At 42.7% G+C, this 23,989-nt stretch overlaps 2 protein-coding genes across 2 annotated transcripts; both read left to right on the forward strand.

The window, feature by feature from the left end:
• The first annotated feature begins 3,009 nt into the window (after positions 1 to 3,009).
• Positions 3,010 to 8,511, forward strand: LOC128471079 (keratin, type I cytoskeletal 19). Its single transcript, XM_053452928.1, has 8 exons — positions 3,010 to 3,543; positions 4,911 to 4,993; positions 5,962 to 6,118; positions 6,527 to 6,688; positions 6,890 to 7,015; positions 7,309 to 7,529; positions 7,903 to 7,928; positions 8,270 to 8,511. The coding sequence occupies exons 1-8, from the start codon at positions 3,079 to 3,081 to the stop codon at positions 8,290 to 8,292; spliced, it is 1,263 nt and encodes a 420-aa protein (XP_053308903.1). The 5' UTR covers positions 3,010 to 3,078; the 3' UTR covers positions 8,293 to 8,511.
• Positions 8,512 to 18,378: 9,867 nt separating this feature from the next.
• LOC128472144 (keratin, type I cytoskeletal 19-like) lies at positions 18,379 to 23,373 on the forward strand. Its single transcript, XM_053454222.1, has 8 exons — positions 18,379 to 18,899; positions 20,136 to 20,218; positions 20,512 to 20,668; positions 21,209 to 21,370; positions 21,452 to 21,577; positions 21,918 to 22,138; positions 22,570 to 22,598; positions 23,044 to 23,373. The coding sequence occupies exons 1-8, from the start codon at positions 18,456 to 18,458 to the stop codon at positions 23,124 to 23,126; spliced, it is 1,305 nt and encodes a 434-aa protein (XP_053310197.1). The 5' UTR covers positions 18,379 to 18,455; the 3' UTR covers positions 23,127 to 23,373.
• Positions 23,374 to 23,989: the final 616 nt, after the last annotated feature.

Genomic DNA, 23,989 nt, shown 5'->3' on the forward strand with positions numbered 1-23,989 from the left:
TTTTAGACAAATTGCAAATGTTATATCGCTCATTTGTTTCTTGCAGAATAGGGTTGTGCCTCTGAAGACATAATAGCTAAGGAAAATAGTAACTAAATATGATTCTGTGCTGTGCGTCACAAAGGTCCAGTCTAGAAAAAGGACTTCACATAGGCTACCACACAAGTAGACCGGAAAAACGAGTTTTCCTCTATGAAATACTGAATCGTGGATAGTGGTGTTGTATACCACTGAAAAGGATTAGCTCAGTTCTTTGTAATTGAAGCTCAACAATTCAAATTAGAATGAGATTTTTGGTATCTTTAGTACAGACAAAGTGCTTTTGCTATAAGCATTTGATGCTAGTATAAAATAATAAAATAAATCATTAATTAGTTAAAAGGTCTGCTGAGAACAGAATGTATACCCAAACCAGAACCCTTGGAAGCGTGAAGATGACCTACTGGCTCTAGAACTTTGGTTCTTGGCTACCATGGTCATGGACATCACCGATGGACTCCAGAAAACTTTAATGTTGTCTCCTAGATAATGTAAGGAGTGTGAAAGAACTGGCAAATAGAAAATGGGAATAACCAGAAACCTAGGCTGTGCATTAGATCTAAGATTTAAGTTTAGAGGCTTGGTCCTTAGCGTCCAATATCTTTTAAAAAGAACGTTAGAGAATCACTGCGTTAGAGAACCTACACTTGCTCCGGTGAAAGAATTGGAAACATTACAGTGGTGAAGAGTTTAAAATTCCTCTCGATGAAGAATTGAGACCCCTTGTCTGGTAATTACAGATCTATGTTGTCTTTGACTCCGGTCAAAAGGGAAGACCACGGATAATTGTGGTCTTTGTGAGTCTAAAGAGCGGCCTAGATGTTACTGTGTTGCATGTTTGATTCTATTCATTAAATTCCATGATCAGGCAATATTTTCTGGAAGTCAGGGCCAAGCTGGCAACCTTTAGGCAGAAGTGACTCAAAAACCTCAAATCAGGGGAGTTGAGCTTCTTGCCCCTTGGATCTTTGGGTGCCCCCTTTCCTTAATCTCTCTCCATGCGTGCAAATCTAGATGGACTAAGACAACAACCCTGGGAGTTCTCATTATGTCTTAATCCTTTAATTTGGCAGATTCTAAAAATAAATTGCATTGCGTTTTCCTTCCCTTCTGTATGTTTCTGGATACCCATTAACCGATAGGACGGCAGCTGAAAGAACAGCTTTCAGTAGAATTACATTTTTTGAATATTTCCAGAGAAACATAGCATTTGACGGCAGATAACAACCCATCTTCTCTGCCCATTTTTCCTGATGTAAGACTCGGGTCTTAATTGTTCCTTGGCCTTGTCTTGGATTCAGAATAGCTTTATATCCAAATAATCGATATAGATATATATATACACAAAAGTAAAGAAGCACACCAAGGATTTCTGCTGAAGACAGTAGACAATTATTCACACATATTGGGTATCATAGATACAAACCAGACAGCTGGGCCTCTCTCCGGTGTTTTTATCCGAGGATCTGAAACATCGAGTTTCTATCTATGATACCTACTATGAGACCCTTGGTGGGCTCTTTTAGGTGCATGTGGCTCTGTGCCCATCTAATGGGCCAACAGGGCATTGCACATGCACAGAGCCAGTATAGTTACAGAGTAACAAGACAGGTCTAGAAGTTGAGGTCCAAACTGGGCATTGAGCAAACTGGGCAAATGCTTGCTGGGCCCACTCCAACGATAGTGTCGCTCACTTACTTTTACGGACACTTTGGCAGGTCCAGGCGCTTGGTGTTTAGCTGCTCCCATGGCCACATTCTGTGTAAGAGCATAGTGTTTGGCTGCACATCCGTCATTTATCCAACACTGGTCTTAAATAGTGCCCATTATGGTCTTCATGAGGTTGGTGACAGCAAAGCAGAGCAGGACTTAATGCTGAGAATGCCATTATATTATTTGGGCAATGTTCGGCGTGACGCTAAAAGTGCATACATGCCCCCTACTAATGTAATTCTACTTCGGTCACGCAGTATGAGCCATAATAATGATTAGCCAGTGTAGCTCTATTCTAATCATACATAACATCTATTCCACACGCTTACTACAGATGAGGACATGATGACCTACCACGCTTGTTTTTTTCTGACCATATCTGGAAAAAAATGGTTTTACTTAACACAACTTTGAATAAGAACTTAACCCCTTGCAATGCTGAGATGAGTATTGTGGCAAGCACCCTTCTATCTCTTATATCCCTAATTAGCTGTTTTAATAAAACTAATAAAAAAACTTTCACTGTTACACCAAAAACCTGCATCCTTTAGCTGCCCTTGGAGAGTGCAGATGGGCACACCAGGTCCCAACCACGACAAAGCACCCATTAAATATTACGTTCAGTAGGACTGCATGCTTTTTGCTTATTATTGAAGTGTATGAAGAATTATTTCATGTAATTTGTGTAGCCAAAGGTTCAAAGAGGGGTAAAAGGGACACGGGAGAGTCCGAATTCTGCCGTGTGGAGCCATTTTTACAAAGTCCAGAAGCAGACCATGTATGGTAAAATGCCAGCCGTTCTTCTCATCCTAAAAGCTCGTTTGCGTTCAAAAAAAAATATGTATTTCCCAGATGCTTTTTGTTCCAAATATATATATTATTTGTACAGCGCGTGCAGCGCGCTTAGGACGGAAAGGGTTAATTCACAAGCAAAACTGGCGAGTTATCTTTTCATTTCTAATCACAAAAAAAAAAAAAAAATCTCCTGTTTCTGTTCTCATTTTACCCTCCCTGCTCTGAGCCCAAGACACCCCTTGTGTGAATGAAGTCCATTGTTTAAAGATTTAGGTTAAAAAATACAGTCTGTTTGATTAGTGTCAAAAAGTAACTTCAAGTGCAGCCCAGAAGAAGAAGGGTCATACCAACAGACCAATGAGAAATATGTGTTGTTGTTGGGCATGAAAAAAAAAAGGAGCCGGTGAATTCCACCGAGCTTTGTGGCACCTCCCAGTGTGTGAGGGATAAAAGGAGGCTGGAGAGAGACAGAAAACTGTTACACTCCTGTGATCTGCATCTCCAGGTCTTCCCTTGCCAGTTACTCCTACCATGGCCTCTTATAGCTTCCGTCAGACCAGCAGCTCAGGCTCTTCCAGAGGGCTGGGGAGCGGTTTAGGTGGTGGGTCAGGTAGACTTTCTTTCAAAGCCCCAAGCGTCCATGGTGGGTACGGGGGACATGGCGTCTCTGTGTCCTCTGCTCGCTTTGTCTCCTCTGGGTTCGGTGGTGGCCTTGGTGGTGGGAGTAGCTATGGCAGCAGTTACGGGTCAGGCGGTGGATATGGTGGAGGATACAGCGTTAATGTGAGCGGGGATGCCCTGATGTCTGGAAATGAGAAGGAGACCATGCAGAACCTCAATGACCGCCTGGCCTCGTACCTGGACAAGGTGCGCTCGTTGGAGGCGGCAAACTCAGAGCTGGAGGTGAAGATCCGGGAGTGGTACGAGAAGCAGGGACCCAGCCCTACACGCGATTACAGCCACTATTTCAAGGCCATCGAGGATCTCAGAGACAAGGTGAGTTCACGTAACCAACAAGATTTTAATATCTTCTGCAACCCCAGATTAAGACGCGTCACTGTGGGGGTAGATTTCTGATTTCCAGTATTAAGGGTACTTCCTCCCATTGTAAATTACAGATTTTTATAAGGTTCTAACATATGCTGGAGTGGTGCATGAAGAAGCATTGTAGATAATGTTAAGTACATATGGAATACTAAGAACATTCTATTCCCAAAAGCTACATTTTAAGTGAGACGGATACACCAATGATTCTTTACCCCACCCTCTCACTTCACGGTGAAAGGGTGGTAGGACGCCCATATAACATGACAGCGATTTAAACACAGGAACACTTCCGACATGCATGTCCATATTGAGTATTACAGGTTAATCTCAGCCAACATATGCTGTAGCGCTGTACGCATTTGTCTGGACAGAGCGGCATTTCCAGGGATATTGTCCTAAAAAAGACCCGTAGACTAATAATATGATCTAATCTAATCAAAGGCAGTCCTGGATTCCAACTCACATAACGCTCAGTCCGTCCAACTCCTTTACAGACGACTGGCTACACGACCTGGTTGTCGCTGTGGTACGGAAGCTCACCTTTAGATCTCGTTATCTGTTTGCACGGGGAAGTGTTTCTCAAAGCTCTCACTTTCCCTACCAGCGGCAGTGATTTGGGTTAACCCTTGATGCACCAGAGTGGTCAGCAGTGCGCCCAGATCGCTGGCATCCAACTGGTTAACGCAGTGGTTTATCCCGCAGCTCTCTCGGTACAGGTTTAACCTGTCCTCTGTGCAAATAAATAATTGTGAAAGCCAGGACCACATTTTTTTCCTCCCCACTACTGAGTTAACCCCGAGCCAACAAAATAAAAAGTCCCCTGCAACTGCTCAAATACATACACACCTTCCACTACCACCGGCCAGTGCTCTGTCCGGTATCTGACCCCGACTTCAGCAGTCGGACGACAATGGCGTAGATGAACAGGTTGTGCAAACGGAAAGACAATTACAGACCAAGACATTGACTTTGTCCATTTTTAACCTCTCCCTATGTATTATGTCCTCTACTGGGCGGTAGTTCCAGGTATAGCCTACCCTTTCTGCCATATTTTACAAAAGGACCCATAGAAATTGGGTGGGTGATGGATAGAAAACCCTCGAAAGAAATTCTACTTTGCAGCCCTACCCACTGGAGGTATCTCACCCATCCAAATGCATCCTCAAAGAATAAACCACTTCACTTTATCTCAACTATTTGTCTAAAGAAACATCAACAGTAACCAAGCTTGGACATTAAACAAGATCTCCAAGGCTGTGAGGGAAAGGCACAATTCTCACTTTATTTTAATTCCGACCACTTTCTGCTGTGTCTAGATCTTGGCCGCCACCATCGACAATTCCAAGATCGTCCTGCAAGTGGATAACGCAAGACTGGCCGCCGATGACTTCCGAACCAAGTAAGTTGGAAAGGACAACCTGGCTGTTATCCTATGGTGTGGGGGCCAGACACGGTCTAGCATATTTGTAGCTGGGGGGCAAGGAATGGAATTTGGAAGCCGGTTATCCCATGTCCAGAAAACGGTGAAAAGTGAGAGCGCATTCTGTCCCTAGGAGTCAAAGGGGGAGCATTAGGACCTCTGATGGCACATGTCTACCTGCTCACATACTATGTGTTATGCCATCTATCTATGCCTTGACATTGTGCCAAAATTTGACTGATGTGTTACCAATAAAGACAAACTTTTATTGGGCATTGGGCAACCAAATTTTGGGACTTTTTGCTTGAATTTTTCACCGAAGTGGGATACCTTGGAAATTCTAGATCGTTTTAAGTGGGTGATGAGTGTCTACCCTACAGGGTTGTCTCCCGGGAGTATCAGTACTATAAACGCCAACGTTAAAGCTGCTTTAAGAGATGAAGAATAAAAGGAGGCAAACACATTAGTGGTTATTAAGAAATTAATTTTAACACAATGATTGCCACAGCCTTCTTTCAACTAAACTCCTATGAGAAATATACATTATGTCTCAAACTGCAGCACAGTATATCCCATTGTCCATATAGACAAACTGGTACCGGTCCAAGCGATACCCCCTATTCCACCGCAGGTGTTAAATGGCAGAACACTGACTGCTCTGTTTCCGGAACACAGCGCTGTGTGTTCTGGCAAGCTAAGCAGCCAGGGTCTATTGTGCGCTTGTGCTTTTGGCAAGCAGCCCAGGACATCGGTGAATTAACCCCTTTCAGCGATGACTGTACTTGTCTGCACGCCAATAAAATATTAATAAAGGCAGGCGGGTTACTGGGTCGTTACCGTTATCACCCTCAGCCGGTCTTGGGACAATCTATTGATGTTAGCAGCAGTGTGTGAGTATTGCTCATCTTAAAAATTACTTTTTTTTTGTTTGTTTTTTCTTTACCAAGGTTTGAGAACGAGCTTGCTCTTCGCCAGAGTGTGGAAGCTGACATCAATGGCCTCCGCAAAGTGCTGGACGAGCTGACCCTGTCTAGAACTGACTTGGAGCTCCAGATTGAGAACTTGAAGGAGGAACTGGCTTACCTGAAGAAGAACCATGAAGAGGTAACGTTGGAAGCAATGGGGACCATGTACAAAAAGCGATTCTTCTGCCGCGTACTGAAAAAGCTGTAATCATACAACCCAAAGCAACGTTCATGCTGATGCCCCCTACATTTTGAACTTTGCTCTAGAACTGCTCTTTATACAGGACACCAGCCATGTACTTGTCCCACACCTTTCTTTGTCGTAGGGAAGGTTGACATAGAAGTGAATCATGGTTAACCCGCTTAATTGTGACCTTGACATGTTGTCCTTATCTTAGACACAGGCTAGTTTGGAAAGGAAACGGCCATATATTTGTCACTTTGTCAACGTTACTCAACCGCTCTTACTGTAGCCATGGTATGTCTCTGTTAAAGTAGCCGTCTTTTAATTCTTTCTGGATTAAGTTTTCCTTATTCTCCTATCCAGGAAGTGAATGCCATGCGTGGACAAGTTGGCGGACAAGTTAGCGTTGAAGTAGATGCTGCTCCGGCTGTGGATCTGTCTAGGATTTTGGCCGAGATGAGAGATCAGTACGAAGTCATGGCTGAGAAGAACCGCAAAGATGCAGAAGCTTGGTTCTTCACCAAGGTATGTTTCTTAAGCGATGGTTACTATCTGATATCCTGGGATTAACCCCATAACTTGTTAATATTCTCGCTCGTCAATGGCTTTGTGTGACTTACCACGGAAGCGAGAGAAAAGCTTTTCATGGTAACTCTCCCAAACGCTATACATATTTTTATAGATTGCCCAGATCTAATCATCGTTCTTTTTTTTTTGTTCCCGTAGACCGAGGAGCTGAACAAGGAAGTTGCATCACACACAGAAGTGATACAGACAAGCAAGACTGAAATCACAGACTTAAGACGTACACTCCAGGGGCTGGAGATTGAACTCCAATCTCAGCTCAGCATGGTTGGTATCAGTTGACCCGTCTCAGGAGACAGAAATTGTTTAACGTCCCATTAATATAGATGTATAGAGCTCAAAGCAGTAGGACGACATTGATTTATAATAGGAATGAAAAACAAAAGTGTATGAGGACTTCAAAGGAATCTAGTTAGACTTAGAAGATGAAGGAGATTGATGTTTAAGGAGTCTGAGAAGAGACCTGTGGAATAGTTGGTCCACCGGCCCCCGTGGAGAGAATATCAAACTAAACGTTTATATGAGAAATAAAATGTTTTGACTCCATGTCTTGATTTCAGAAAGCGTCACTAGAAGGTACACTGTCGGAGACGGAAGGACGGTATGGTGCACAGTTGGCACAGATACAACATTTAATAGGCAGCCTGGAATCACAGCTTGGAGACCTCCGCTCTGACATGGAAAGACAGAACCACGAATACAAAGTGCTAATGGACATAAAGACACGTTTAGAAAAAGAAATCGCCACTTATCGACAGCTTCTGGAAGGACACGATTCTCAGTGAGTACAGCATAGCCAAAAGAAACTGCTCCGCACATCTTGGTCCACTAGGACAACCAAGCATGGACCACTTGACAAGGATGGGAAGCTTATTTATGTTCCCACGTAATATCCCGTTAAAAATGTTTCGAATAACTATGATTTGGCAGCTCTTCTCAAAAATGGGTATGGTTAACTTTTATAAACATGGCTGCCTCCCCATACAATCTCCAAGGGCTACACTTGGGAGGCTTTATGGCTGTCCAGATGGTGGCCCCTACATGAAATATCGTTCATGCACAGCTGTCCCTATCTTAACTATAGTTGGTGCAAAAGATTTATAAATGAGCATAATATATAATAATATAATACTTTCTGTGTTTTTTGTCTGCAGAATCACTGGAGGATCGCCGAAAGAAGGTAAGAGCCGAACATTATTATTATTTATTGATTAATTATTGATCACACTAATTAATGGGGCAGCATTTCCTTTTCTCCACGCCCTTGTCCCTAGTAAAGTGGGTAGAGCTACCCCTGTTTGCTAGAAAACCCTTAAATTTAGCACATTAGCAATCCTAACCTAATCACAGAGTTTGTGCCAGTTTGCCCCAGGAGACCAAGGGCTGTTGGTTATGACATCATAACGAGGAGACCCGAGTCTTTAAGTTTTACCCGGCGTCTACCTCATAGTTACTGCAAATAAAAAGTCCATGTCTTGTTAGAACACCGGACAAATGTTTATGCTTTTTTTTTTCTTCTAGTTGTTAAAACCGGGGCGAAATAAGACTTCCCCAGAAATCAGCCGACTAGAAATGCCCGCTTTATCGATCATGAAAAGGCCAGGACGCTGGAATCTTTCTTCTGCCGTTGGCTGCTGCAGGGCAATTCTTCCACCAAGATGTCTTTAGGTGGTGATGCTTTGGGAGTTTGCTTCTGTAGACTGCATTTATACCTTTTGCTTCAGCTGTCTAATAAAATAGTATCTTTTGGGTCATGCATAAAAGGGCCGTGTTTCTGAAATGATTGACAAACACTGAAAATACATATATGAACTTCACACAGATGTTCCTACATTCTCAACAACACATTAAGATATAACGGTACACAGAGGCAGGCTGGCCATGGGACCGGGGGGGGGATATTGCCTCCAGGGCTGGGTCAGAAGAGGGCTTCAGTGTGTAGGCAGCTATAAGGAAAGGATCCAGGCAAGGTGAGGATGAAAAGTGTCTGAGAGCCGTGAGGTAAGAGGTGTGAGAGGTGTGATTGATGAGATGAGGTGTGGTGGAGTGAGTATGTTTTAGTGTAAGTGTGTTTTAGAGATGTCTAAGTCTGGTGTTAGCGTGTATACATGTGTCTTAATGTGAGCGTGTATGTGCGTTCTATTGAGTGTGTGCTAGTGCGGGTCACTCAACTGTAAAGAAGAAAGTGCCAACCTATCCATGGTGGTACAAATGTAGAAGAGGGTCCTGCTCCTACAAGGTTAGTCTATTAACCCCTTAAGGACAATGGGCGGTCCCGAAACCCATTGAAAACAATGCATTTTGAGCCCGTACATGTACGGGCTTTGTCATGAAAGGGTTAAATGGCATTTAAGGCCACAAAATGATTATAGCTAGGGACTCTAGAGCTTGGCGGATTACCAGGCCTTTCATCTGCTGGTAGGGTGGGCATTATCGGTGCTATACCCTGTTTATCTATGCTGAAGAGGGCATTTAAAGGAACAACAGGGTTTTCAATGTACTACAGGGCACCCCAACATTTTTATGGCAGCAACAAGTTACAGGCCAAGAAGCAAGAATTACACCCTGCATTTGGTGGGGTAAAAACGGGATGCATCCATAATAAAGGGAGTACAATTAAAAAAAAAAACGTGCTTTTCGCGAAATATGTAGAAATATATTGTTTATGTTGATCCCTAAACACATACATGGCTGTCTGGGACGCTGGTACGACAGATCTTTAATTCTAATTGGCTAATGTTAATGTATCCATTGCGGTATTTGGAAAATCACAGGCACAAATATTCTTTTTTTTTAATTTATGTACATGATTATGGTGCCTCATGCGAAATCTGGAACGGAGTCATAAAATTTTCTTCGGATGACCTTCATCGGCAAATATTGCTTAATAAATAAAGAAGTAATCAGTAACTTATTTAAAATGATTAGGATCATTCGATAAAAAACCTGTAATCTTCAGTGCCCTGTGGACTGGAAGTTGGGAAACTGCAGCATTTTGGCATCTAACCCCAATTCATTAAACGTGCCGCACCGCGTTGGATCCGCCGCACCGCGTTGGACCCAACCAAATATTTATCTTATTTTCCAATCCGCATTGGTCGTTGCTACTGATCCCCACAGATCCGCGCAGGAGACATTTATTGGTAAAACGGTCTAATTATTATTTACAATTATTTATGTAGTGCCAACATTGTATGCAGAGCTTTACATATTACATGGAGTCGGGGCTAGGTGTGCATGGAGGCGGAGCTAGGTGTGCATGGAGGCAGGGCTAGCCCCAGATAACCTTAAATGGGCTGGGAGTGGGAGGGGACGTGGGCTGGGAGTGGGCACGACCAAATGTCTCTCCCTACTGTAATAGTGCTACGGAGTTCACTGGTGCTTTCTATATAAAATGTACTGAGATGCAAAATGGCGGCGCTGACTACATTATACAGGCTTGTTAAGCCATTTAAAACAGGCCATTCCAACTTCTTTAGCGGCATTCCCGCATTAAATATGAGTATTCTGACATGGGGCCAGCCTGCTGGTTAGCAAGTGATAATCATACCTGGGAACTTTATGGCTCCAACTCCCCGGAGCTCCCCCTTGTGAGAAGCGGCCAGGAAGTCTCCCTGACCTCAGTGGGCGGTCCATTTGACATCAGTGGGCGGTCCCTAAAATGTCAGTGGGCGGTCTCGCTTGATGTTCTGGGACATGCTGCTGTTTGAGCGGGAAATGGGCGGAGAGTGGGGCGTGTCAGAATGCCACTCCCACAAGCCAGAGATTTCTGGAGACCCGGAGAAGCAGTGTGTCTCCCAGAGTCTCCGGGTGAAACCGGCAAGTTCCCAGGTATGGTGATAATACGTACACTGCAGACACCAGCCTGGCCCTGTATCATTAACATATATATATATATATATATATATATACGCCTGTAAGTATATACTTGTATCAGACGGTATATATATATATAGCTAGATAGATAGATATATATACGCCTGTAAGTATATACTTGTATCAGACGGTATATATATATATATATGTATATAGATAGATAGATATATATACGCCTGTAAGTATTGTGACAGAAAGCAGGGGATGATAATGGAGGGAGTTTATATATCCCCTTATATTTTGCAGGGTGGTTACCCACAATAGTTTTACTAGCCCCAGGGAGATGTATTGTTAAGAATGTAATTATGGATATTTGTGATTTGTGTGTTTTGGGTCCCTGGGGTGCAGCATTTGGAGAGTAGGGCGGGCCGGTGCTCCACTCCACAGTTTATGAGCAGCCGAAGACCAGCAGGTGGGAATCCGGTCCGGAGATTCACGGTTACTCTCCTAGCACTCACCTGGTCCCACTAATTAATGGGAGAGGCAGTTAAGTAGCCTGCTGGTCTCAGAGCAAGGGAGAGATCATTTGGCTCCGGCAGAGAGAGGCAGAGAGAGGCAGAGAGAGGCAGAGAGAGGCAGAGAGAGGCAGAGAGAGGCAGAGAGAGGCAGAGAGAGGCAGAGAGAGGCAGAGAGAGGCAGAGAGAGAGGCAGAGAGAGAGGCAGAGAGAGAGGCAGAGAGAGAGGCAGAGAGAGAGAGGCAGAGAGAGAGGCAGAGAGAGAGACAGAGAGAGGCAGAGAGAGGCAGAGAGGGAGAGAGGCAGACAGGGAGAGAGGCAGACAGGGAGAGAGGCAGACAGGGAGACAGGGAGAGACGCAGAGAGGCAGAGAGAGAGGCAGAGAGGCAGAGAGGCAGAGAGAGAGGCAGAGAGAGAGCTGCTGAAATACCGAGTGCTGCCATTATTGCATATAATTTGTTATTTTGTTTGTTGGACCGGATAAGCCGCCCAACTGCAGTTCCCGGACAGAGTACCAAAGTGAAGGGGTATTGTGTCACAGTATATACTTGTATCAGACAGTATGTATATATATATTATATATATATATATATATATATATATATATATATATATATATATATACACATAGAAGCTAATGACAGATAACAACCAATTCGGCCCGTCCAGTCTGTCCATTTTTCCCTGATATAAAGACTCAGACCTTAAACATTCCTCTCGTCTCGTCTTAGAGTCAGGAGCCATATGCCTATCCCATGCATGTTTAAATTCATGCACTGTGTTAGCCTCTACCACCTCTGCTGGGCTGCTGTTCCCTTTATCTACCACCCTCTCCGTAAAGTACACATGCCTATATAATCTTGTGAGTTTAGTAATGTAAACATATTAGAAGAGTTATACATGCTGCATGTGTGTGTTCATGGAAACTAATGACGTTGTTGTGTGACTGCAGCCTTTGGAAACTCCTATCAGATGTTTACCTGCCGGACCTGATTAGCCGATAACATTGTGTTCATTGAAGGATTACCTTAAACACACATTCCGTACTTCCAGTAGGAGACTTATGTGCGTGTGTCAGCAAGGAAGCTTAGGGCATAGTTGCTAGTTATCCTGAATTTGCTAGGACAGTCCCAACATCAGGACTTATGCCCTGGCTTTCCGCTATCCCGCTCAGTGTCGACATTACTATGGATCAGCCACTGATATTACTTTTATGTGACTTATTAACGACGAGTTACGCGCACGAGTACGGAATATAAAAGGAAATGTTTTTGTTTGTTTTTTTTTTATTTATAAACACATTTCTTTTGTTTCTGTACGCATTATTATTGCTTGTAGGGCTGTAGAACCCTGCGATACCCTCATACCCAGCGAAAACAGGGACATCAGGGGAGGAAGGAGGGACAGATGGCATTAGGACCTAAAAAGGGACTGTCACTCCTAAATAGGGCCACTTAGGACGTATGGTTGCTGACAGCTGTATGATCATACTGTATACACCTGTGTTGCCATTCAGTATTAGCCTGTATATAACAGGTTAACGCACCGTGTGCTGGCAATTTCTCTACATTAACCCCTTAAGGACAATGGGCGGTCCCGAAACCCATTGAAAACAATGCATTTTGACAATTAATGTTGTCATTAAGGGGTTAATAGAAACACAGAACTTGTCGGCAGATAACAACCATCTGGCCCGTCTGCTCTGCCTGCCTCCCCCTGCTTTAAAAGCTCAAACCTTAATCAGTCCTTTGCCTTGGCTTAAATTCTGGATAGCTTCATGCCGTTCCAACGCATGCTGCTGGGAGGCTGTTCCACGTATCCACCACCCCGTCAAACGACATTCATTTGTATGATTGGGTGTCTGGACAGGGTACGCATTCCCTTTCTTGACTGAAGGAGTCACTAGCGCTCTAGGTGCTCGGTGTCTTAAGTTTACGGGCAGCGCATGCCTGCCAAAGTTCTACTGAGCCTGCCCCATGCGAAGTAATCCTTTAATTCTCCGCATATCTCTGGGGCCAAGTCGAGCCCTGCAGTGAAAGAAATATTTTGACATGCGTCGGCTTTAATCGCAGCCTGTAGGAAAACTATGACATCTGAATTTTTTTTTAAGACCTCAGGCTTGCGGTGACCGGGGTGATAAATTCGCAACGTGAATTTTTTTTAAAAAAAAACATAAATTATTGTTGGTGGAAAGGAAATGATGAGAACTGATTTGCCAGAGATTTAAAAACAAAACCCTGTTACTTTCTAAGCCAAGGGGAGGGAAAAAAAAATTATACGTTCACTAAAAAAGATCATTCCAAGGCTGGTTTATACAAAAAATGTCATGATTTTTTAAAAAATCCAGTGTCTGACATGTTTGTAGTGGAATGTTAATGATCAGTAGAAAAGAAAGAGAAAGTCTGTGAATTCCATAATTAATAGTTGGACAGTTATGTCAATTTGTGGGGGATTAACCCTGAAGGAGCATTATATATTAACTACCGTATATGATTGTATGTTAACCTTCTACCAAGCATATATATATAATACATACCCCTTTACTGTATCTTCCCGGAGCTCCTTTCCCATATAATCCCCCACATTACAGCTCTTCTGCACATATGACAGGCAGCTATATGAGCATACTGTTTAGTTGTAAGTAGATTGACTCAAATACGCTATTAGGGTCAAAGGCCATGCATAAGGATATATAGGGGCACTGCCGTCAGATGCCTCAAGTGTACCCTTACCTTGTGGCAACTAGGGCAGCCGTTCCTCTGGCCTTGGGAAGTTACAGCCCTTCAGGGGAGAGCTGGTACATTCCGACCTGAGGGGACAGGCACGGCCAAATGGACCCATCAGCACTCTGTGCCGGCCCCCTGTACCTCACATAAGCACTGGCACACAGACACTGACATATATTTATGCTCACACACACATTCATGCGCACACACAAACACTTACACATCCATGCGCACACACACCTTCATGTTAACACACGTATATATACACTTTCAGTCTAACATACATATAGTACATACTCCCTCCCTCACCCTCTCTCAGACCCTTACCTCACCCGCAGCCAGGTGTCCTCGCCTCTTGTTGCCATGTCAATGGTGATAGCCACATATGTGGGCATGACTAGCCCCAAACACATTCAATTTGCAGTGGCGTCACAACCCGGGGGTGACACCACACCAGGCAGGGAACTCTACGAGAGTGTAATCCGCCTGGGATCACCCTACCATAGCACGCCCGCTGCGGTGCAACCGGAGCGGAGGTGGGCAGACCTGGCACTGGCAGATCATCACGGGACAGTGGAGGAGGAATTACGGCACCACGCACGTCGAGGGGGTGACACCATGTATCATCGCACCGGGTGACACCAACCCTAGTGATGCCACTGTCAATTTGTATGGGGATGGGAGGGGAGTAGGGTGGGGAGTGGAAGTGCCTAAACGCCGCTTCTCCTACCCGGAGATTTACCGCCATTACCCTGAGAACCGGAGAAGCCATGGTTCACCCGGGGTGTCCGGGGCAAAACCTGGAGAGTTCCCATGTGGGACTGATGGCCTCACTCCTGCAGGAAACCTAATCTTCTAGAACCTGTAGGTTTTTGCCAAATTTTTTCCTCCATAGTAACGAAAAAAACCCCAAAAACCTGGTTTATCTTTTTCAATGATGAATTATGGGTCTGACAGAGCAAGATGTACCAGTATTACGTGTTATGTCATGACACGCATTTATCTCTCTCTCCTTGGCGTGCTACATAATTATTGCATATACAATTAAATGTTAAATGTCTAGTAATTATATACACGCAAAGTGCTGGGGGCTATGAAATTACATAAAATCTAAGGAATTAAGGAGCCGTATCCTACAACAATCAAACTACAAGTCACAAGGCCCGCATTTCCCACCCCTAGTTACCCCTCTGCATTAGATGAAGTTTCACAGATGTTCACATTTTTTTTAGGTTATTTTATCACTTATTTTATCAGATGTCTGTCATCACACAAGAAACCGGCGAGGGACTGCCTGGTGGAGAGCACCATTAAGGTGTTTTGCCTTCTAAAATGGCGTCCAGGCAGGCCCGGTTTCTCTACAGAGAACAAAGGACAGCAGGCTGGGCCAGCTGCAATGACAGGAAATTTTGGGGCAGGTACCAAAGAAATTAGGTAAATTTAGATGGCTAATTAAGTAGCCCCTTTGGGTCGCGTCTGTTATTACTTACCTATAAGTAACTATAAAACATTCTTTTTATCGCATTATTTGTATTAAAATGCCAGAAAGCAAAAGTGTTAAAAGGCCCTAATAAATGAAATACATTACACATAATGGGATCAAAACATTTACTACTGCGAACATTTTTAGATGAAAAAATTCCATTTTATTCAGTGGAACAAAACACTGATCACATTATTCTTCACCATATTCTTGTAAGAAACGTTTATTTCTTTATTAATTCATGTAAGCTATTTTTTCATATTTAATAAAAGCTATGATTGAGACATTTTTGGTTTTTATTTCCTTTTATTTGCCATATATATATATATATATATATATATATATATATATATATATATATATATATATATATATATATATATATATATATATATATATATATTCTCATCTCCCCGCTTGGCCTGTAGTGTGACAAGCTCTCATTTATTTTATCAGCTGTGACTTTTTCACCTCTCATCTTTCATTTTAAGGTAAACAGAGAACCCTCTCCACACACAATGTACTATTGTTTACTGATCACAACCCCCCCCATCCTTCTTCTTCACTTTTGAGTCAACAGCTACACCTATCAAGTAAAATAAAACCAACAATAAAAACAACATACCGTGACTAAAGAGATAGTATGATTAACGAAATTGTAATGTCATACTTCAATGGAATAGCTGGAACGAGTGGCGACTGTATGGTTCTATGCTGGGAAATTAGATGCAAGGCTCAGAGTTACTGTGTCAGGAAGCTGCAGCTGCAGCGGAAGAGATACTCTGCGGGCAGGTGCTTGTTTATGGAAGTCGGTGGGGTTTATGCGCTAAAGGCAGAGTGTGCAGGAGAGATGCAGTTTCAATGCCTTGATTTAACCATGGTTCCCTTCCATGGTTCCCTTCCCTAACTATGGACCTCGGATGTCCCTGTGGATGGCTGGACACCTCCGATTCGTTTAGAGATTGAGTAGATTCCTACACCCTGTATCGTCACTTTCATCTCAAAAAGTTATATTCTAGGAAGAATAGAACATTTTCTAACGTGTTCGCAAAAAAAAAAGGTATAAGAGAGCTTAAAATTCCGAAGAGGGGCGAATGTTCTCTCCTTCATAGGGCTGTCAGGACCTGTTTTGTCTGTTCCTGGGGTCACCTGGCAAGAAGCAAGACAATCCATCACACCCCTGATATTGCGAATATATCCATGCATGGAGCTGGCTGATATTCTGATCCCTCTGTTGTTGGGATATTTCTTCACAAAGCCATGACTCATAATATCTGATAAGGTTCTCGGCCAAACCACTAAGCCCAGCACAAAGAATCGCTCTTCGGTGTAGCTTGTGCAAGCAGTTTATCTTTCTGGTTGAGAGCAGGGTGTGTGCCTTAAAGCATACAGAGGCAACTGACTTTACAAATACCCTTCGGGGACAAACTGGCCTAAATTGGCTTGCACGGGGCTCACACACCCCTAACACGTCCTCACCCCAAATATTCCAGATTTCAAAGCACATACAATGTTTTTTTTCTCCTATATTACTTTATTTGCTCCTTTCCTCTGAGTTTTAATAAATAACTGTTCAGGTTTTTTTTAGGACGTCCAATCGCCATACCTGGGAACTTCTCGGCGCCGGCTACCAGGAGCCTTCCCTTGCGGGACGCGGCCAGGACTGCACACGCTGACGTCAGCGGGCGGTCCTGCTGATGTCGGTGGGAGGTCCCGCGGATGCCGGTGGGTGTTCCCGCTGACAGCAGCGGGAAACACCCCCATTTAAAGGAAAAAATGGGCGAGGGCAGCGGGGCGTGTCAAGACCACGCTCCCGTGACCCGGAGGATTCGCTTCTTGACCCGGAGAACCGGAGGAGCAGCGCAAACCCCTTAAGGACAATGGGTGGTCCCTAAACCCATTGCAAACAATGCATTTTGAGCCCGTACATGTATGTGCTTTGTCATTAACGGGTTAAAAGGTCACTGCACTTTAATGCATATCATAACTGAGTCTCCTCTTTAAATGATCGTTTTTGACCCTTTGGAAATGCGTCAAGGGTTAAGACCCCCTCCATGCTTGCCTTTCTCCGCAGACCCTAGTGCATTGGCTTGCCGGAGATATATTCAGCCCAACACATCTCCCGGTCGCCGTCAAGCCTCTAACGAGAGCCTCCTACTATGTGTATGCACAGAAAGCGCTCCCATTGATTTAAATGGGGACGCTTTCTTACCAGTGCTTGCTGCAAAACTGGTTTGTCCCTTAAATATAGGTAGCTGACTTCATTGGCTATCAATTTAGCTAACACAATGCAGATAAAAAATGTTCTTTCTAATGTGCATACGTGTTATTAAAGAGAATCCGTCAAGTTTTAGATTACTTCAATTAATTAATTTTAAATACCTATATGATCACAGATTTGTTTCTTAACGTTCAATAAAAATATTATAAAAAATATTATAAAATCCTATCTTTCTGGTGTGCCGTACATATATATAGTGTGCCCTTCACTGGGGGATAATGAGAAATAATAATATTTATTTTTTATACATTTTTTTTTTTTTACGAAATTTTTCTTTGTTGGAGGCAGGTCTGAAACAATTAAAAAATATGAAAAAATGTAAAAAAAAAATAATATGCTAAATTTTGTGAAGTTACAAGAACTGTACTTTATCCTTCAAAACTTCACAAACACTTGAATCATTCTCATTTCTAGTTCTTTTAAAAGATATCCGAAGCGAATGATTAATGCATGATTATTGCCGCAATACGAAAACCTTTCTTCTTGGAACCCTGTATTTTCGTGCTGAGCATATTTTATGTACACAAAGCAATGAGAACGTTCTATTTATTTTGCTACAAGCAGAAAGGTAACTCTCGGGTTACGTTCATAGCCTGAAGCCCAAAACTGCTTGTTTTTGAATGATTTCTTTGTGAGGCAAGAAAACGAGAACAAGAAAACTGATACGCATCTGCCACAGAGGAATCTGTCAAAAGTTAGATTTGGAAAGGTTTGACTATGGCACCCATCCAGATAGGAGGGTACATGAAACCACTACAAAACATCACCATGGCAACAGGAGCCAAGGACAGCATAAAGGAAGCCTGGGTAAGCTTAGGACACTGACATTCTCGGTACCAGTCCCTTAAAGGTAGCTTTCTGTTCTTTGGTCCATCTCCGAACCATCATGAGCTACAGCTTTGCCCAGAGCAGTTCCATGCGAGGAGGAAGTGGCATCTCCTCTCGCCTCTCTGGGGGCATCCTTGGTGCATCAAGTGTCCACGGGGGCTTCGGAGGATCCGGGATTTCCCACAGCACTGCCAGATTGGTATCATCTGGCTATGGGGGTAACTTTTCCTCTGTCCATGGTGGTGGGTCGTCGTTTGGCGGTTCCGGTGCAGGCTATGCTTCAAATGTTGCTGAAAGCTTGCTTTCTGGCAATGAGAAGTACACCATGCAGAATCTCAATGACCGCCTGTCCAATTACCTGGACAAGGTGAGATCACTGGAAGAAGCCAATACAGACCTCGAGAAGAAGATCCATGAGTGGTACGAGAAGCAAGGGTCGGTCGCTGTGCGCGAGCAGGACTATTCCCACTATTACACGACAATCGAGGAGCTGCGTGAGAAGGTATGTGATACATCGCTCACCTTGCTGCCCATGCAGATCCTTTCAAATCCCATTAAACATAACGCGTTAATACATTGAGCCTATTTTTATATGGGAATAAAACATGAGAAGAGGTCCACACACAGCAGGTCGTCACTCGCCAGTCCGGCAAAAAATTCAGTAGACTTATAAACAATGAACAAGTCATAACAGGACTCTAAGAAGCTATTTGAATCTTGTACTTCCAACATACAGTACAATTTGTACTCTGTTTCAAGTGATCTATGAATCTGTGAAGCTCCGATGCTAAACTTGGTAGGAATACAACATGGCAGGTCACTATCCAACATCACTGGGTAGGATGGAGCCACCTTGGGCCACTTACTGTTTGTAAAGGAGATTGTTTTAATTAACACTCAAGTCATTCATTTGTTTTATATAGATAGATCCTAATTGAATAAATGAGGCTTAGATGTAATGTAAGGAAGTTTTACTAATTTCTCGCTGTTACAGCGTATCACCGGGTGCCTATATACAATCCCAATATCGACTCCCAAATCAATGCTATCATTTCATAGTTACCTAAATATTGTGGGTTTTGAGTTTATCCATGACTCCCTGACTACATTCTCAAAATAGGATGTGTAAAAAAGATCCAACTGCATTATAAATAAACTAAGCAATATCTTTGGCAATGTTCTCCGGTGTTCCTTTGGGTGGGAAGACGATTCTACCCGCAGTAGAATTCTGAGCTGCCAGTGGGAGATGGAGTTTGCCCAATGTTTATCTCCGTTTGGTTGCATGTGGTTGGATACAACCTCTTTATATTACATAGAGATTGTAAAGCTATACTGAGTGCAAACCTTAATGGTGTTTGCCGGTAGTAAGGGTCATGGATACTGTTGTATTTGTCCAAGAGAAGATGGCGTCTTTAGTTGACGACAATACTTTGTTTGGGCCAAAGAGGTCTAGACAGATAAACTTTTTGGGACCTCAGAAGCCCGTCCGTCAGATGTTTTCTCAATAGCAATAAATGGATGAAAACCAAAGATATAAATGGATATTAGATAGGGTCCTGTAAGCTGTAGGATTTAGCAATCACTGATCACATGTAGCCCGTGAAAAGTTAAGCGGTTAAGGATTAGAACTTTGACCCAGTGGAACATGACTAGTAGATGGATGTGGTTTTCTCTGTCACTATATTTGTTTCTTCATTGTTTAGATATACGTTAAAGGTCTCATGCTTTTATTTTGTAGATTCTAAATGCTACTATCGATAACAACCATGTCATTCTGGCGGTGGATAATGCGAGACTGGCTGCCGATGACTTTAAACTCAAGTGAGTCCATTTTGCTTTTCTGGGCCATTTTTTAAGGTATATGATAGATCAGTGAAGGCAACCTGTTATCCATGGGTGCCATTGATGGGCATGTTTTAAAGCATGTATCAATAATCTATACCTCACGGTCCAAAGGAAACATTCAATTCTCCTCTAGGAACATTTACGCTCAGGTAATTGTCTGCATAAGTGCAAAAACATAATTGATAGACTTCTGAATCAATCTTAGAACCTGAGAGGTTTTGGCCAGCCTGGACCACTTCAAATGTTCCCATCTTCATTATTTTTTTCAGGTATGAAAATGAACTCTCCCTCCGTATGAGCGTTGAAGCTGATATCCATGGCTTGCGTAAAGTGCTGGATGAGTTGACCCTGGCCAGGTCTGACCTGGAAATGCAGATTGAGAATCTGAAGGAAGAGTTGGCTTATCTGAAGAAGAACCATGCAGAAGTGGGTGTCGAAATCATACTATGATTATAGATGAATAAAGTACTTTTAGTAACGAGCTGGCGGGGATAGCGTAGTTAATGTAGTTGAAGGACATGGCTATCCTTCCTTTCTGTGTCTAATATCTAGCCGATTTGATAAGGCTAAGTTCAATCAAAGTTATTGGGGAGCAGCTGCGTTATCACCTTGGGTATATTGACCGCCATATCTAGCTGAACTGTAGGTCAACCTAGTCAAGTACAAAAGAGGAACAAGTGGAAACACCTTTATGAACTTTTAATAATCAAATACGTAAAAACAATGTGTGTTGGGTTCCGAGAGGACACTTTTTCAAAAGAGCAGGAAGAGTGTAGTTGGTAGTGCCAGTGAATATGTTTTTGGGAGAAAACATATGGGTTAAGAAGACGGGTGGAAAGAGATTAAAGACGAGGAGATTGTGGATGGTGCAGATACGGAGTGAGGGGTTTGGAAATGGAAGCTCTATGATTGGTAGGAAGACCTTTGCACCAAAATTTGACTTCTTCTGTTTCATCCAATTTTCAGGATATGAGTGACAAAGGTCAGCAGATGAGTGGAACAGTAAATGTGGAAATGGACGCTGCTCCTGGAACGGATTTAACCAAGATGTTGTCTGAAATGAGAGAGCAATATGAATACATTGCTGAAAAAAACAGACGGGAAGCAGAAGCTTGGTACCTGTCTCAGGTAACAATACATCGCCGTCCTTTTTTTCCTGTTTTGAAGCCGAGATCGTCCATCCAACTTGGGATATCTTTACTTTTCTAGAGTGAAGCGCTGCAGAAGGATGTCGTGAGTAACACAGAGCAGGTGCAGAGCAGCAAAACGGAAATAACGGAGCTCCGACGGACTCTGCAAGGGTTAGAAATCGAGCTGCAGTCCCATCACAGCATGGTAAGTCGACCAACAGACGAGGCAACTACAAATACATTGAGAACAGACCCTTCTAAGATATTATGGATGAAAAGGATCTACAATAGAACATATAATTTTGTCGGGGACCAACAACTGAGCAATTTAATAAGTAAGCAATAATTCCTATTCTAGGAACATGTTTGCACAATACTTTAAGGTCGTGGTTGAAGTAAAGGTCTGTCCCTGACAACATCCAATACAAACAATGAACACAACAAATGAGGCATGAATAAGGAAAGTGCAAACAATGAAAAGACACAACTAATATATTTCTATCAGCAGCTGCATGACGCAAAAAACCCTTTATCTCGTGTTTCAGAAAAGTGGACTTGAAGCCACGGTCTCAGAAACGGAGGCACGTTATTCCGCCCAGCTTGGTCAAATCCAGTCTGTCATTGGCAGCATCGAAGAACAGCTGACCAATCTCCGATCGGACATAGAACGAGTTAATCTGGAGTATAAGACACTCTTAGACATCAAGGCGCACCTGGAGGCCGAAATTGCAACTTACCGCAACCTGTTGGACGAGCACGGAGCCAGGTGACCACATAGAGAGGACTGATATGGCCTTCTACAGAGATGATCATACGTCACTGTTTACAAAGCAACGTAGTTTTCCGGACAATATACAGTAGATCACAGCTTGTATAAACTGGTCGGTCCTGACTGGTTTCTTCACAGTATCTGTTTTCTTTCTATCTTCTTTTTCTATCTCTTTTGTCAGCCATAGAAAATCTATTCAAAGCTGTTTGTTCTTTGCTGTTAACTTTAGAATACATGGGTCTTATAAGAACTATCGCTATAGATAGGTGTTCTGTAGGCCAATGGACTATTGACCTCTAAACAAAGGCGATTTTTTTTTACCCGTAAAGTAAAACATCAATGTGTCTGTAAAAATCATACAAAAAAAATTTCATTTTAAATGTACTGTTAATTAACTCATTCTACCATGTTTCATTTGTTTCCCTTAGCATTGGCGAATCCAAAAAAGAGAGCTCAGGTAACTATTCTTACAATGCACATGTGGTCCTCAAACGATTCACCAAGGGTCCCATAGGGCCTAAAAGGCGGGAGGGACTAGGAATAAAAATTGACTCCGTCACTTTAAGGCCAGCTGCCAATAAATGACATGAGTGTAGCCACCTCCTGATTGCACACAGCCACACACTACATTCTTACACTTTGCTAGCAGGGGGTCATACATAAAAACTGCACAAGCGCCTTAGATATTAAGTAGGAAGTCTGATCGGTCACAACCCATAACGTCGATGTGCCTGGTGACCTACTAATAGAGCGTTATTGGATACACTCAAAATGCTTTTGCATTCAGCATTGGAAACTTCACTAGATAATATAAGGCGTATAAAAGAAGGCTTAAAATTCCAATCTTTAGGATATCGGTTCCCGTTTACGTGGCATTTACAGATCTTCTTCTTTTTCCCCAGGTACTGCCACAACCACCAGCACCACAACTACCAAAGTCCATACAACTGTTAAAGAAGAAGTCTCTTCTACTGGAAAGAAGTGACCTAATTCAAGAGTGTTTTCCAAGAGTTCTACAAACTAAGAAACTACATCATTGAACCATACCATAACATTTTAACTAAGGGTAGTACAATTTAAATGGCATACATTAGTAGAAATTAAAACAAATACACTTTCTTTATCTCACACGTATATGCAGTCATATGTACATCAAACTAAAAACATGTTTCCTTTCTACGCAAAAGTTATGAATAAACCCAAAATACTAAATAATAAATACATCAAATAAACTTTGTCTCCTTACTAAGCTAGGAAAGACCCTAAAAATGCGTTCAATGGTATACTGGTATGAACAAATACAATAAAAATGCTAAAAATGAGATAATGGTCATCATCATCATCTGAAAAATGGATATTACCAACGTTCTGTAGTAGACCAAAGTTCATAGAGGATCGTTACAGTCACATAAGCTGTAAGACCTCAAAGGTCCCATCTTCTTGACGCCCACATCACTTTTGGATTGTTGGTAAACATGTTATGATAGTGTCCTCATTATTCGTCATCCGTGACAGTGTAACCCCGTAGGCTCGCAAATAGTGTCGGCCCTGACTAGGTATTAAGTCATGCCCTATTTTGGACAATATTTCTTAAAATACATTTAATCTTCAGCAGCCTCCTCCGTGATATTCTGTGTGAGGACATTGGTTAAGGGAGGTCTCTAAGTACTTTAATCTGGCTATGGTCATAATAGGCTCACACATTCTGATTTTTTGTGTCCAGGAGATGGCTGGGAAAAATGCATACTTGAGCTCTAAATGTCTCTGAAATCTTCACAAAACACCAATGCTCCTGCTAGTCTAGGACAACGTGTTCATGGGGCCATCATGACTTTAGATGTTCCAACA

The sequence above is a fragment of the Spea bombifrons genome, chromosome 13 (assembly GCF_027358695.1).
Source record: "Spea bombifrons isolate aSpeBom1 chromosome 13, aSpeBom1.2.pri, whole genome shotgun sequence".
NCBI lineage: Eukaryota > Metazoa > Chordata > Amphibia > Anura > Pelobatidae > Spea > Spea bombifrons.